Source organism: Symphalangus syndactylus, chromosome 20 (genome assembly GCF_028878055.3).
Source record: "Symphalangus syndactylus isolate Jambi chromosome 20, NHGRI_mSymSyn1-v2.1_pri, whole genome shotgun sequence".
In the NCBI taxonomy this organism is placed as follows: Eukaryota; Metazoa; Chordata; class Mammalia; order Primates; family Hylobatidae; genus Symphalangus; species Symphalangus syndactylus.
Window position 1 is genome coordinate 27,482,374 of NC_072442.2, and position 17,329 is coordinate 27,499,702.

Below are 17,329 nucleotides of genomic sequence, written 5' to 3' on the forward strand. Positions count from 1 at the left end.
AAAGCTGGAAATGATTAAGCTGATTAAGGAAGGCATGCTGAAAGGCAAGACAGGCCCAAAGCTAGGCTTCTTGCAGTCAAACAGTCAAGTTCTGAATGCAAAGGAAAAGTTATTGAAGGAAATTAAAAGTTGCTACTCCAGTGAACACATGAATAATAAGAAGGCAAACAGCCTTATTGCTGATATGGAGAGAATTTTAGTAGTCTGAAGAGAAGATCAAACTAGCTACAATGTTCCCTTAAGCCAATTTAGAAGCTGCAGTAAGTTATCCAGAAAACCTAACCGGGACCATCAATGAAAGTGGCTACACTAAACAACAGATTATCAGTGTAGACAAAACAGCCTTCTATTGGAAGAAGATGCCATCTAGGACTTTCAAAGCCCAAGAGAAGTCAACGCTTGCCTTCAAAGCTTCAAAGGCTGACTCTCATTGACAATTTGAAAAACGCTAGGGCCCTTAAGAATTATGCTAAATCTACTTGCCTGTGCTCTATAAATGAAACAACAAAGCCTAGATCACAGCACATCTGTTTACAGCTTGGTTTACTGAATATTTTAATCCTGTCTTGGAGACCCACTGCTTGAAAAAAGATTCCTTTCAAAATACTGCTCACTGACAATGCATCGGGTTATCAAGAGCTCTGACAGAGATGTACAAGGAGACGAATTTTGTTTTCAGGCCTATCATCAACACACTATCCATTCTGGAGCAAATGGTTCAAGGAGTAATTCTGACCTTCAAGTCTTATTTAAGAAATACATTTCAAGGCCAGGTGTGGTGGCTCATACCTGTAACACCAGCACTTTGGGAAGCCAAGGCAGGTAGATTGCTTGAGCTCAGGAGTTTGAGACCACACTGGGCAACATGATGAGACCCGTCTCTACCAAAAAAAAAAATAGCTGGGTGTGGTGGTGAGTGCCTGTGGTCCATGCTACTCGGGAGGCTGAGGTGGGAAGATCGTTTGAGCCCAGGGAACAGAGGTTACAGTGAACCAAGATCACACCACTGCACTCCAGCCAGTGACAAAGTGAGACCTTGTCTCAAAAAAAAAAAAAAAAAAATACATTTCATAAACTCTACAGCTTCCACAGTCAGTGATTCCTCTGATAGATGTGGGCAAGTAAACTGAAAACCTTCTGGAAGAAATTCAACAGTCTAGAAGCCATTAAGAACACTTGTGATTCATGGGTGGAGGCCAAACATCACTAACATGAGTTTGGAAGAAGCTGATTCCAACCCTCATGAATGACTTTGAGGGCTTCAAGACTTCAGTAGATGAAGTGGCTGCAGATGGGGTAGAAATAGCAAGAGAACTAGAATTACAAATGGAGTCTGAAGATGTGACTGAACTGCTCATGATAAAACTTGAATTGATGACAATCTCATCATTAAACTTGAATTGATGACAAATTTCTTCTACTGGATGAGCAAAGAAAATGGTTTCTTTTCTTTTTGAGACAGTCTCGCTCTGTTGCCCAAGCTGGAGTGCAGTGGCATGCTTGACTCACTGCAACCTCCACCTCCTGGGTTCATGTGATTCTCCTGCCTCAGCCTTCTGAGTAGCTGGGATTATAGGCGTGTGCCACCACAACTGGCTAACTTTTTTATTTTTTAGTAGAGATGGGGTTTCACCATGTTAGCCAGGCTGGTCTTGAACTCCTGACCTCAGGTGATTCGCCTACTTCAGTCTCCCAAAGTGCTGCGATTATTGGCATGAGCCACTGCACTGGTTTCTTTTTTTTTTGAGACAGTCTTGCTCTGTCGCCCAGGCTGGAGTGCAGTGGTGCGATCTCAGCTCACTGCAAGCTCTGCCTCCCGGGTTCATGCCATTCTCCTGCCTCAGCCTCCGGAGTAGCTGGGACTACAGACGCCCACCACCATGCCCGGCTAATTTTTTGTATTTTTAGTAGAGATGGGGTTTCACCATGTTAGCCAGGATGGTCTCGATCTCCTGACCTTGTGATCCGCCCGCCTCGGCCTCCCAAAGTGCTGGGATTACAAGCGTGAGCCACCGCGCCTGGCCTTGCACTGGTTTCTTTATATAGAATCTACTCATGGTGACGACATGAGCATTGTTGAAATGACAACAAAGAATTTAGATAATTACATAAACTTAGTTGATAAAACAGCAGCAGGATTTGAGAGGACTGACTCCAATTTTTAAAGTTCTACCGTGGGTAAATGCTACCAAACAGCATCACATGCTACTGAGAAATAATTCATTAAAGGAAGAGTCAATCAATGCAGCAAACTTCATTTTTGTCTTAAGAAATTGCTATGGCCACCCAGCCTTCAGCAAACACCACCTGATCAGTCAGCAGCCATAAACATTGAGACAAAACCCTCCACCAGCAAAAATATTATTGCTGGCTAAAGGCTCAGATGATCATTAGCATTTTTTAGCATAAAGTATTTTAAAATTATGGTATAGGCATTTTTTTTTAGCTATAATGCTATTACACACTTCAAAAACTACAGCATAGCATAAACATAACTTTTATATACACTAGGAAACAAAAAATTTACATGACTTGCTTTACTGAGATATTTACTTTATTGCAGTGGTCTCGAACCATACCCACAATATCAGTGAGGTATACCTGTGTATCTTCGAACTATCATTTCCATCTCTTCCTCTCTCTCTTCTCTGTCAAAGTCTTTCAAAATAAGATTACTAATTAAATTTTAAAAGTTAATATTCAGATGAAAGGACAATAAAAGACAGAAAAACTACAGAGCTAAAGAAAACATATTGAAGACTAAAATAACACAAATAGAGCTAATAAATAAATTAGAAACAGTAAGAAACAGAAAAGCTATAACTGAAACACTGACAAAAGTTTAATCTGCTAGTAGAGAGAAAAAGACATAGACTGACTAATTTCCCTAAATACCTGTTTAATTCTCCTTACCCTGCTCTACTTTTTCACAGCTCTGTAACCTTCTAAATTCACGTGTAACTTACTTATCTGTTATGTTAATTACTTATCACCCCCCCATCCAACCACCACCTTGAGAATATAAGTGCCACAAAGGCAGTGGCTTTTGTTATGTTTCACTGGCACAGGGCAAGTGATCAATAAATATCTGTTGAATGCATTAATAAATGCATGACGATGATATGAAAGACAAAGATGACCCTCCAAAATGATAACCCAGCACATGGATGACAGTAAATTTCAATGAAATGAAGAAAAGGCTAAATATTCAGAGAAAAAGCAACAATGTACTCCTGGAAAAAACAATTCAACATTATTTGCAGCAAGACACATTGAATTAAAAAGGCTATAAAGAATATACTCTCCAGTAGTCCAAGCCAATTAAAAAAAGTCTAGAAGTAGGGATAAAAGAAATTATAGTGTTGTACTTCCTGATAAGAACATTAAGTACTAGAAAAAATGACTAATGTCTGTAATATTTTGAAATAAATTGTTATTCTAGAAATATTACACCCAATCAAGTAGATATTTAAGTGATAAAAGCAATGGGCAAGCATTCTTTAACAATCAAAAACTTGCCGGGCGCGGTGGCTCACGCTTGTAATCCCAGCACTTTGGGAGGCCGAGGCGGGCGGATCACGAGGTCAGGAGATCGAGACCACGGTGAAACCCCGTCTCTACTAAAAATACAAAAAATTAGCCGGGCGTGGTGGCGGGCGCCTGTAGTCCCAGCTACTCGGAGAGGCTGAGGCAGGAGAATGGCGTGAACCCGGGAGGCGGAGCTTGCAGTGAGCCGAGATCGCGCCACTGCACTCCAGCCTGGGTGACAGAGCAAGACTCCGTCTCAAAAAAAAAAAAAAAAAAAAAAAAAAATCAAAAACTTAAGAAATAATGCCCCAATGAGCACATGTTGAAAAACTATGAAATTAAGTCAAAGACCTCAGAAACGGAAAACAATGGTTAAAAAGACTAGTGGAGGCTGGGCATGGTGGCTCACGCTTCTAATCCCAGTACTTTGAGAGGCTGAGGCAGGAGGATCGTTTGAAGCCAGGGGCTCCAGAACAGCCTGGGCAACACAGTGAGACTCTGTCTCAACAAAAAAAAATTAAAAAAAATTAGGCAGGCATGGTAGTGCATGACTGTAGTCTCAGCTACTTGGGAGGCTGAGGTGGGAGAATTGCTTGAGCCCAGGAGGTTGAGGCTACAGTGAGCTGTGACTGAGCCACTGCACTCTAGCCTGGGCAACAGTGAGTCCCTGTCTCAAAATGAAATATTTTAAAAAAGAAAAAGAAAAATAAGGAGGACAGAATTCTCTTGCCATCTCCCCACTTCTAATAGAATTGTCTTAGTTCCATCCTTTTCCTTTTCTCTCTTCTTGCTTTTTCACTCTTAGCCGGTAGGTTAAGGATGAAATTTTAGCAAACTGCACAATTACTTTAAATCCCTCACTGTTTATACTCTGATACACTCGGTACCATGAATTTACTACTAATTCAGTTTAATAGCATGAGAAAAGTTCACAAATTCTTAGCCATCATTAAAATAACCTAAATTTCCCAACATTTTCACAATATGCTTTGTCTTATCTATGTACAACTGTCTTTTTATTTGAACTATATTAGACTATATCTAGAGAAATAAGACATTATCTGATTAAAACTGATGAAAAACCACAACTAAAACATATCATTGATTTGGATGTACTATAATGTTCAGATAGATTAAAATTTTAACTTTTTCTTACCAATAGTAAGCCAAACAGGCTTCCAGCTAAAATAAGATTAATTTTTCATTAGGAAAACCAAACCTTCAACTTATTTTTTCAAGAAAATTTTTAAAAAGATTAAAGAGGAGAAATATTAAGAAATAGTGAAAGGAATAGAAGTGTATACACTTATGTAATCCTGTAACTTGCTAATGCTTCTTACTTTGGGAATACACAATTATGGTTATCTTTTTTTTTAAGCACTCACTTCCTTGTATTCGTCAAAATTATAACAAAATAATAATATGATTTTGAAAAAAAACTCACACTACCATGCTAAAAAGTAACCATTTTCATTTATTATTTTTTACTTATCTGTGCACCTATAGCATTGTACAACCTAAGTATTCAATTTTGTATCCTGCTTATTTCATCTTACTTCACGCTTTTAAAATGTCCCAATATTTTCTCTCCTAGTCTTCTATCAGATAAAATGTGTTATTTCTTTTTACATTTTAATATGATTTGGAAACTAAATACACTATGGGAAATCCTTAAAAGTCACCATAATTTTTCTTAAGAAATAGCTGAAAATATAGAAAAGTATAAAAAAAAAATAACCATGCCAGGCATGGTGGCTCACACCTGTAATCCCAGCACTTTGGGACACCAAGGCAGGAGGAACACTTGAGGCCTGGAGTTCAAAATGAGCCTGAGCAATATAGCGAGACCCCCATCTCTACAAATTAAAAAAAACAAAACAAAAAACCACTCATTGTCTGCCATACAAAGATAACTACCATTAATATTATGAAATGCTTTCTTTATTGTCTTTTTTCCTTTTATCTATAACAAATTTGTCTATTTTTTTCACTAAATGTTATTTCATGATGAATATAATAGCCATAGTATTGCACACACTTTACTTACTCATGCTTTCACTGTTGAAAGTTGGACTGGTCTTAAGTTTTTGCGATCATAAAGAAACCCAAGATAAATGCTTTTGAATACCTAAAAATATTTTATATCAATTTCTGACAATTCCAAGACAAAATTTTAGAAAGGAAAATATTGGCAAGGTTTCAGTCTCCTGACTGGTAACATTGGGTAAGCAATAGTCAACTTTTAAAAGATTTATACTAATTTTTGGAATTGCTTTCCAGAAGAGGTCCATCTGCTTCCAAAAATGTGCGTCAATTTATAACAAAAATTCGAGTGCAATTTCACAAACATCTTGCCATTTCATTTTTAAAAAGTATTTGGCTAATATGATGGCAAAAAATGGTAGCTCACTATTGTCCTCAGTTTACATTTCTTATAGCAAAATTGAGTATTTTTAGTGTTCAGTAGATAGTTCTATTTTTTCTATATTTGTCTCTAAATGTGTTTTCCTCTTTTTTTTCTGCTAGGGTTTTAATGTTTCCCTTATAATTTCTATAAATGCTTAACCTATAAAAGGACTATACCATGGCTTCTGAGTAATTTTATATATATGATTTTATATATATATATAAAATTTCATATACATATATATACATACTAAGTTCACAGCCAGGTGCAGTGGCTCACACCTATAATCGCAACACTTTGGGAGGCCAAAGCAGGTGGATCACTTGAGCCCAGGAGTTCAAGAGCAGCCTGGGCATCGCAGTGAGACTCTGTCTCTACAAAAAATAAATTAAAAAATTAGCCAGGCATGGTGGTGTGTGCCTGTGGTCCCAGCTACTTGGGAGGCTGAGGTGGGGGGCATGCTTCGGCCTGGGAGGTTGAGGCTGCCATGAGTTGTGACTGCACAAATTGTACTCCAGCCTGGGTGAAACAGCAAGATCCTGTCACAAAAAATGAAAAATAATAATAATAATAAATAATGTAAATAAAATGTAAAACTAAGTTAATAAATTTTAGCTATCTAAACTTAATACTCTCTTTTAAAGTGGTTAAAAAGTTTTGTCTCTTTATCCAAAAGCAACAACTAGGCCAGTTACAGCAGTTCACACCTATAGTCCCGACACTTTGGGAGGCTGAGGCAGGAGGATCACTTGAGGCCACGAGTCTGAGACCAGCCTGGGAAACAGAGGGAGACCCTGTCTCTACAAAAAATAAACAAATTAGCCAGATGTGGTGGCATATCCCTGTGGTGCCAGCTACTGGAGTGTTTAAGTGAGAGGATCACTTGAGCCCAGAAGGTCGAGGTTGCAGTGAGCCATGATCATATCACTGCACTCCAGCCTGGGCAGCAGAGCAAAACCTTGTCTCCAAAAAAAGTGCAACAATTTTCAGACTGTATACATCGTATCTCTTAATGGCATATAAATTATGTTACAAAACTAGATTTCACAAGTATCCATTGTTTAGAAATAAACATTTCAGTTGCCGACATTAAAAGGAAAATTCATTATGCTCTGCAAAATGGGCAGGCATTTATCATAGATAAACATCTAAAAAGGAGTTCTATGTTTAATCTGTCATGCAACATCTAACCATTTTGGTCACTTAACAACACTCGTTAAATATTTGTTATCAAAAATACTTTTGAGAACAATCATACAGACCAGTGGTCAGCAAGTTATAGGCTATGGGTCAAATACAGCCCATCTCCATTTTTGTAAATAAAATTTTATTAAAACACATTTATTACTCATGCTCATAATTTACATATTGCCTAATGGCTGCTTTCACACTGAGACCGAAGTTGTGCAGTTGCCCTGCAAGGCCTAAAACATTTACTATCTGGCTCTTTACAATACAGACAGCTAAAACACCTGAATAAATAATCTTACTGATTTTTAGAAGCTAGCCTAGGCCAGGTATGGTGGCTCACACTTGTAATCCTAGCACTTTGGGAGGCCAAGGTGGGCATTTTACTTTGAGCTCAAGAGCTTGAGACCCGCCTGGGCAACATGGCGAAACCTTGTCTCTACAAAAAAATACAAAAATGAGCCGAGAGTGGTGTCTCGCACCAGTGGTCCCAGCTACTCAGGAGGCGGAGGCTAAAAGATCGCTCAGGCTGGGAAGTGGAGGTTGCAGTGACCCGAAATCGCGCCACTGCACTCCAGCCTGGGCAATAGAGCAAGACTCTGTTTCAAAAAATAAAAACGAAGCTAGGCTAGATGGCCAGATCCCAACTCATAGAGCTCATACTTTATCTAGTACAGTGACAAGGCATGTATGTAAATAACTTATAATGCAAGCTGTTAAAAGCTAAGTGCAATAAGAAAGGTAAAGAGTGTAAGAAAAAGGAAGAGATTCTTTCCAGTGAGGAAAATCAAAGAAGGTATCTTGAAAGAAGTAGCTTTTGCAATGGGTTTTGAAGGATGGCTATAATTTGGACATTAAAAAAATGGGGAGAAGACTTCCAGTGTAAAGAAAAGCAGAGCTGTGAAAAACTGCATGCATGACAGTGTACTTTTTATGGAGGAACAGTTAAGAGAAAATGCTAGTAAGCATTCTAGGGGCAAAGCATAGAGAAGGTTTTCAAAGTCAAGATTAGCAGTTTAGATTTTAAATATAATTACGTTCAGGACTGAGGATCAGTGATTATAACTGTGCTTTAGGAAGATCAATCTGACAATATCATAAACAATTTGAGGAGACAGATAATAAGGAAACTAGTTATGAAACAAAATAATCCAACAGAAAAGAATGAACATGGTGACAGTGAGACCGGAAAAGAGGATGGATTGGGAAAAAAAATAGATTAAATATGTTATTATGACAGCAAAACCACTCACTTATGAACTGACAGCAGCATCAGAATATGCTTTCTTACTCACATGGTGTAAAAACCTTCACCCTCCCAAACCATCTCTCCCACCTTGAACAAAATGATAATTATTTCTAACTTATTCTGACAATTTGAAAAAGAGGATCTACTAGGCCGGGCATGGTGGCTCATGCCTGCAATCACAGCACTTTGGGAGGCTGAGGCAGGCAGATCCCTTGAGGCCAGGAGTTCAAGACCAGCCTGGCCAACGTGGCAAAACCCCATCTCTACAAAAAATACAAAAATTAGCTGGGCCTGGTGGCAAACGCCTGTGATCTCAGCTACTTGGGAGGCTGAGGCACAAGAATTGCTTTAACTTGGGAGGTGGAGGCTGCAGTGACCCGAGATCGCGCCACTGCACTCCAGCCTGGATGACAGAGCCAGACTTTGTCTCAAAAAAGAAAGGAGGAACTGCTTAAATTATAATTAAAAGATATAGACTACCACTTTCCCACTAAACTAACCCTGGATGCAAGCACAAAATGAAAACAATTCATGTGCTAGGGCTCCCTCTGTTGAACCACTAGAGAGAAAATCTGATCTTAAATTTAAGCTGCTGAATTGATAAAAAGAACAGATAAATTGGCTTCATAGCAGCTCCTTTCCAGGTGTATCAAATGCTCTCCTCAGGAGGGGAATAAGAAATTATCTTTCTTCTATATTTTCCACAGCACTAATAATTTAATTGTTGCCTAAATTGTTGACTAATTATGAAAGAGATTTTAATATATAGCCAAATCACACAATTTTTTTTTAATCTTTTTTTTTGAGACAGAGTCTCGTTCTGTCACCCAGGCTGGAGTGCAGTGGCTTGATCTCAGCTCACTGCAACCTCTGCCTCCAGGGTTCAAGCGATTTTCCTGCCTCAGCCTGAGTAACTGGGATTACAGGTAGCTGGGATTACAGGTGCCCACCACCATGTCCAGCTAATTTTTGTATTTTTAGTAGAGATGGGGTTTCACCATATTGGCCAGGCTGGTCTTGAACTACTGATCTCAAGTGATCTGCCCACCTCAGCCTCCCAAAGTGCTGGGATTATAGGCCTGAGCCACCATGACTGGCCAAATCTCACAAATATTTAAATATACTCAATAAATTTACTTCTCAGTAAAAAGACAAGCTGGAATTAACCGGACTGATTTTTTTATAGGTAAGGAAATTATTCTAAGGAATGGTTTTATATTCTGTTCACTAAGAAATAAGCTGCAGCTCCCTTGTCCATTGGCTTTGACTGGAAGGTAGGAGAATCTTTCTCTCTAAGGCTGAATCTCCCAAATGTTTCTGCTCCTTCTGGACAAGCCCAGTTCCCACCAGGTAACTATGGTCCCCAGCCTCCAAGAACCATCTCCTACTTGTATCCCTCTATATATCACTACTTGCTTCTTACTGCTGCTAATCTCTCGACTGCCTCATCATCCCCTTTTTGGCATCTCAAGTCTTCCATCACCTATGTTAACAATTCTCTGTATTAAAGTTCCACTACAGGAAGGAGGAAAAGAAGAGCAGGAGGGAAGGAGAAAGCTAGCACAAAATGGCCCAGGCCTATCCTTGCTGACTCTAGTGTACCCACTGGCTAGCTAACACCAGCCTCATTTCACAATGGAAAAGAAACAGCAGTAACGTCAAAAAACTCTCTAGATTACTTGTGTAAACCCATCCTTCTCAAACTGTGGTATGTTGTGGTCATTTCATATTGCTTTTGCTTTTTCTTTTAGAGACAGGATCTCCCTCTGTTGCCCAGGCTGGAGGGCAGTGGCACCATCCTAGCTCACTGCAGCCTCAAACCTGGGCTCAAGCAATTCTCCCCCACCTGAGCCTTCCAAGTACCTAACACTACCAGTGTGTGCCACCACACTTTTTTTTTTTTTTTTTATAGAGACGAGGTCTCGCTGTTGACCAGGCTGGACTTGGACTCCTAGCCTCAAGCGATTCTCCCACCTCAGCCTCCAAAAGTGTGTGAGGGTACAGGCATGAGTTATCATGCCCGGCCATGATGCTTTGTGTTACACAGTATACCAGTGTGCTTTAATATGAAACGCAAGATAAGCATGTCCAGTCTTTCTGTTGTATCCATAGTAAGTGATTTTTATAATTATTTGTATATTAAACCACAAGGGTGCTAGAAAATTTAATGGTAAATAGACGATGGACAATTTAATGGTAAACAGTCTTCAACAAAAGGTGCTGGGACAACTGGATATCCATATGCAAATGAATGAAGTTGAACCCCCTATCTCTTATTATGTAAAAAATTTTTTTTTTTTCAAAATGTATGAAAGACCTAAACTTAAGGACTAAAACAACAAAATTCTTAGAAGAAAACATAGTGGAAATCTTTGTGACCTCGGATTAGGCAATGGTTTCTTAGGTAGGACACTAAAGTACCAGCAACAGCAGCAAAAAACGGACTTCCTCAAAACAACTTTTGTGCTTCGAAGGATATTTTCAAGAAAAGCGAACAGACAACCCACAGAACAGGAGAATATACTTACAAACCACATATCTAGTAAGATACTAAAGGAACTCTTACAATCCATAATAAAATGACAACCCAATTTAAAAAGAGGTAAAGCCGGGCGTGGTGGCTCATGCCTGTAATCCTAGCACTTTGGAAGGCTGAGGCAGGCAGATCACAAGGTCAGGAGTTCGAGACCAGCCTGGCCAACATAGTGAAACCCCATCTCTACTAAAAATACAAAAATTAGCTGGGCGTAGTGGCACATGCCTGTAATCCCAGCTGCACCTATAGTCCTAGCTACTCAGGAGGCTGAAGCAGGGGAACTGGCTGAACCCAGGAGGTGGAGGTTGTAGTGAGCCAAGTTCACGCCACTGCACTCCAGCCTGGGCTACAGAGCGAGACTCTGTCTCAAAAAATAAAATAAAGTAAAAACAGATAAATGTGGCTGGGAACAGTGGCTTGCACCTGTAGTCCCAGCACTTTGGGAAGCTGAGGCGGGAGGACTGCTTGAGGCCAGGTGTTCAAGACCAGCCTGGCCAATATAGTAAGACCTCATCTCAATTTTAAATTTTTTTTTAAAAAAGGTAAATGACATGAATATACATTTCTCCAAAACCAAAAAAGTGTCCAACATTATTGGCCACCAGGGAAGTGCAAATCAAAGCCACAATGAGATACCACTGTACACCTTCTATATGGCTACAATAAAAAAGAAATGTTAGGATGTGGAAGTGTCAAAACCCTCATACATTGCTGACAGGAATGCAAAATGGTACAGCCATTTTGAAAAAGTCTAGCAGTTCCACAAAAAATAAAACCAGGCCAGGTGTGGTGGCTCACACCTGTAATCCTAGCACTTTGGGAGGCCGAGGCGGGCAGATCACCTGAGGTCAGGAGTTCGAGAACAGGCTGGCCAACATGGTGAAAACCCATCTCTACTAAAAGTACAAAATTAGCCAGGCATGGTGGCACATGCCTGTAATCCCAGCTACTCAGGAGGCTGAGGTGGGAGAATTGCTTGAAACAGGGAGGCAGAGATTGCAATAAGCCGAGATCACGCCATTGCACTCCAACCTGGGTGATGAGTAAAACTCCGTCTCAAAAATATATATATAAACAAAACCAGAGTTATCATATGAACCAGAAATTTCTATCCTAGGTACATATCCAATAGAATATCCAATAGAAATGAAAACATATCCACACAAAAAACCTATACACAAGTATTTATAGCAGCATTATTGCCAGAAGTTGGGAAAAACCCAAATGCCTACCACTGATAGATAAAATATGGTACATTCATACAATGGAATATTATTCAGTAATAAAAAAAGAAATAAAGAGTACTGACACGTTACTTGAGAACATCATGAGAACATCATGCTTGAGAACATCATGCTAAGTGAAAGAAGTCAGACACAAAAGAAAGCCTATTGCATGATTCTATTTATATGAAATGTGCAGAATAGGGAAACCCATAGAAACAGAAAGTAAATTAGTGGTTGCCAGGGTTTAGGGGTGGGGAGAATGGGGAGCGATGGTAATGGGTACACAGTTTCTTTCTGGGTGAGGAAAATGTTCTAAACAGTGGTGATGCCTGCACAACTCTTAAAAACCAGTGAATTGGCCGGGCATGGTGGCTCACGCCTGTAATCTCAGCACTTTGGGAGGCCGAGGCGGGTGGATCACGAGGTCAGGGGTTCGAGACCAGCCTGACCAACATGGTGAAACCCCATCTCTACTAAAAATACAAAAATCAGCTGGGTATGGTGGCAGACGCCTGCAATCCCAGCTACTCAGGAGGCTGAGGCAGGAGAATTGCTTGAACCCGGGAGGTGGAGGTTGCAGTTGCAGTGAGCCGAGATGGCGCCACTGCACTCCAGCCTGGGTGACAGAGACTCCGTCTCAAAACACACACACACACACACACACACACACACACACACACACACACACACACCACACACACACAGAGTGAATTGTACACTTTAAAAGGGTAAAGTATACAGTGTGTGAATTATATATTTTTTTAACGAGGGAAAATGATGACCAAAAAAAAAAGATCTTGCATCAGGACTCATCTCTTTCCCATATATTCAATGTGGCTGTCAGGTCCTACTTATTTCTGTGATATCTCTCACATTTTTCCCCATTCATTCCCACTGACCTCAACCTAGGTTGAGATCTCTCACCTGAACTACTAAAAAAGCCTTCTAACAAGCATTTTGAAACTTATCTCTCATTTCTCCCTTTATTTGCTTTACAATTCAAGAGTTACCTTCCCAACAGTGTGATAATATCACCGAATTACTCAAAAACTACTTGAACATATAAAGTTGAAATTTTATACGAAAAATTTAAGGTACTCCACAATCTGGCCCAACCCTGTTACAACCTCATCTGCAACATTTTTTCCTACATACCCTCTTCTCCAGCCACATTATTCCACAAAAACGCCCTGTACTTGTATGCCATTCTGTATTTCTTGCTGTTCTCTCCCAAACGAAATTATTTCACCTCTATTTTTGCCTATTTAAATCTAAACCAGCCTTGAATGTTATTTAAATGCTTATTCCTGCCTTGATTTTCCTGCAACAAAGTGAATCATTTCATTCTCTACATTTCATTCACATTCTGTAACACTACTGTTAAAACAAGGCAAGACAGAAGAATAGTATAGGTTTGAAGGTCAGATAGGCCTGTGTTCAAATCCCAATCTTGCCACTGATTTATCAGCCACATGTTCTTGAACAAATTACTTAACCTGAGCTTCAATTTTCTGACCTGTAAAATGGGAATAGTAATACATCACAGAGTGATCCTGAAGATCAAATAAAGTATAATGAGCACACAGGAATCCTCAGTATATTAGTTTCGTTTTCAAATTTCAGTCTGCTTTATATTCATGTTCACATGTCTGTCTTCCCCACTAGACTAGACACTGGTTGAAAGCAACACTATATATGGTCCCCAAAAAAACGATTAAAAGGGTACCACATAATAAAAAGTACATAGGCTACAGGTGCAAAACCGATCAACTCTTAACCTATTGTAGGTATTATTTATTAATGCAACAACATAATTAAAAATTCAAAAGTTATAATTAGTAACTTCCTTAATATTCCATTTGAAAATATTCTAGTTGGCTATGCAGAAATGGAGATTTAACTAGGAACCTGGATTCATTTCTTACGGTCAATTATTCTAATATTTTATGAAGAAATAAAAACAGAAAAATGGAAGAAAAACTTAAGTCACTGTTAAGGGGGAAAAAATCCATTTTAAGAAAAATGTGATTCTACAGCTACATGGATGAATCTGGCATTATACTGAGTGGAGTAAGTCAGACATAAAAGAGTACATACTGTATGATTTTTTTTAATATGAAATTCTGTAACAGGCAAAACTAATCTAGTGATAGAAATACGAGCATTTGTCTGGGGTAGCAAGTGGGGAGGTAGACTGACTGCAGGAGGGTATGGAAAGCCTTTTGGGAGAGAGGGAAATGTTCTAAATCTTGATTGGGGCATATACATTTGACAAAAATCATCAAGCTGTACACTTAAAATCTGAGAATTTTATATGTAAATTATACCTCAATTTTTAAAAACTGTGAGCCATACAGAGCCAATGTCTTCAAAAGTAGCAAAGAAATATCAAATATGTTCAATTATCCACCAATGCTATTATATAATAAAAACTGAAAAACAGCCAGGCACCGTGGGTCATGCCTGTAATCCCAGCACTTTGGGAGGCCAAGGTGGGTGGATCATCTGAGGTCAGGAGTTCGAGACCAGCCTGATCAACATGGTGAAATCCCACCTCTACTAAAAATACAAGAATTAGCCAGGCGTGGTGGTGTGTTCCTGTAATCCCTGCTATTCAGCAGGCTGAGCAGGAGAATCGCTTGAACCCAGGAGGCGGAGGTTGCAGTGAGCCGAGATCGCACCACGGCACTCCAGCCTGGGCAACAGAGGGAGACTCCATCTCAAAAAAAAAAAGAGGCTGGGCACGGTGACTCACGCATGTAATCCCAACACTCTGGGAGGCCGAGGCGAGTGGATCACCTGAGGTTAGGTTCAAGACCAGCCTGGCCAACATGGTGAAACCCCGTCTCTCCTAAAAATATAAAAATTAGCTGGGCGTGGTGATGGGGCACCTGTAATCCCAGCTACTCAGGAGGCTGAGGCAGGAAAATCTACCAAATATACAAAAAATATTAAAAATACAAAAAAAAATAAAAATAAAAATTAGCCAGGCATGGTGGCAGGCACCTGTAACCCCAGCTACTCGGGAGATTGAAGCAGGAGAATCACCTGAACCTAGGAGGCAGAGGCTGCAGTGAGCCAAGACTGCACCATCACACTCTAGCCTAGGTAACAAAAGCGAAACTCTGTCTCAAAAAAAAAAAGAAAGAGAAAAACATTAAAACATGATGGGAGTATTAGAAAAGCACACATTTACTGGGTGCGGTGTCTTATGCCTGTAATCCCAGCACTTTGGGAGGCTGAGGCAGGCGGATCACCTGAGGTCAGGAGTTCAAGACTAGCCCGGCCAACATGGTGAAACCCTGTCTCTACAAAAATACAAAAATTAGCTGGGCATGATGGCAGATGCCTGTAATCCCAGCTACTCAGGAAGCTTAGGCAAGAGAATCGCTTGAACCCAGGAGGCGGACTTGCAGTGAGCCGAGATCACGGCATTGCACTCCAGCCTGAGCAACTGAGCAAGACTCTGTTTCAAAAAAAAAAAAAAAAAAAGAGAGAAAAGAAAAGAAAAGCACACATTTGGGGTTGTTTCTGATATATAACTGTGGGCTTTACAGAAAAAGTTTTGGCTGCTAAAATAGAAAATGTTTATATTAGATGTTATTGTAGTACTATCAAGGGTAACTATTCACTACCACGATTATAACTGAGCAATTACATTTGGCAGACACTGAATTTAAAAAAAAGTAGTATTGTTAAGAACTGTTATATAGTGATGTTAGCTCATGGTTAACAAATTAAAAACTGCTTTGCTAATAAAAATGTGTAGGAAATTGGTGACATCTTAATAACTCATACCTAGGGATCTTTACACGAACAATTTTGTTATGACAATTTCAGCAGTCTGAAAAGACCGTGTATTTGTTTAAAGGTAAAGTTTGCAGCTTTTAGAGGGAAAAAAATCTTTAAAAAATCGGTGAAGCTGCTTTCTTTACACCTTCCTTTTTGACAATTCTGTAAATTATACTCCACTGTATTGACAAAGAAATGCAAAGGTATCAGAGTCACAAGTTCAATATTTTAAAAATTTACATTTCCAACCATGCACGAGTAAAACAGGTTTCCTTACCTCATCATCATCATCAGAATCATTCCCAAACACTGATGGTTTTTGCAAAACAGGGTGCAACTGCTGTGTTTTCTTTGGCAAAATAAGCCCATACCTGCATATATTTTTTTTGAAATAGAAATTAAACCTTTATGTTTAAATGTTAACAAACACATCTACTACCTCTTCCACATGAAGCTACCAAATCAAAACATGCCATAAGCTTTATGAACACATAATAGACTGTTTTTGCTTCTCAGTGATCTCAAAACTCTAACATGCCGTAAGATTCTATAATTACTACTCTTAAGTGATCATTTGTGGACACGGGCTAAACTCGAATACCATTTTTATCAGAGAAGTAAATGAAAAGTTCAGAAATGTTTTAAAATGGCGAAGTGACAGTAACATTTTAAAAAAAAAACGTGTAGTGGAAAGTTTAGTTCATGTCCACTGAAGATTTTAAAATGCTTTCAACTATCCTTGCGGTCTAAACAGTCAAGAAAATGGCTAGATTTTTTTCCCTACTGTGTACTTACATAGTTTCTAAGAACTGACTGGATAGTGTAACTCACGAAAATTTTTAAAAGATTAACTGAGAAACCCAAGTAGCCATGGGGCAAGTTCGCATTACACTTTATTAAGATCACGTGCTTTGCCTCGGAGCATCTGAGAGAACCATCCCATCAGATCCAACTCCTTTAGTTTCTCACGTTTTGGCCTTTAAGATGCGGAGATCACGGGAGGCCGCATCAAAAGTAAGGATTACACATCAAAGGTAAAACTTTCAAGTACGTACAGTATTTGTCTCTTTTGCGGCAACGTATACCCCAATTTCCTATATGCCTACCCTTTTTCTGTGGCTTCTCAGAACAATATTCCTAAAACGAGAAGGAAGGGCGGGAATCAGGACTTGAGCTTCTGCCAAGGAGAACAAGGCCCTCTAAGGAAGCCAGGAACTGTCTCTCTTCACACTGCCCCTGAGAGCATCCAAGCGGGGAGAAACTCAAGCGCGGGGTAGGAAGCAAGACTGAGGGGCCTCAGACCGAGCTTTTGGAAAATAGAAAAGTCTCGCTCTCTGCCCCTCAGCCTAACTTCCTTTATTTCCTCACAAGTTTCTCCCTCAAACTTCGGGCTTCCATCCTGG

General features: G+C 39.6%; 1 protein-coding gene across 4 annotated transcripts in view; it reads right to left on the minus strand.

Annotated features, from left to right (window-relative positions):
• Positions 1-17,329, minus strand: part of NSRP1 (nuclear speckle splicing regulatory protein 1) — a 74,899-nt gene that overhangs the window by 55,295 nt on the left and 2,275 nt on the right. Inside the window, exons 2-3 of one of the 4 annotated variants that reach the window (XM_063628700.1) lie at positions 17,033-17,063; positions 16,204-16,297 (exon numbers count right to left, since the gene is read on the minus strand). The exons of 1 other annotated variant lie outside the window; for it this stretch is intronic. Coding sequence is in view for 2 of the 3 variants with exons in the window: in XM_055257485.2 (XP_055113460.1) it covers positions 16,204-16,297 (94 nt within the window). In the remaining variant the exon portion in view is untranslated. The remainder of the gene's footprint in view (positions 1-16,203; positions 16,298-17,032; positions 17,064-17,329) is intronic. 2 more of the 4 variants (XM_055257485.2, XM_055257482.2) reach the window with 2 other exon arrangements.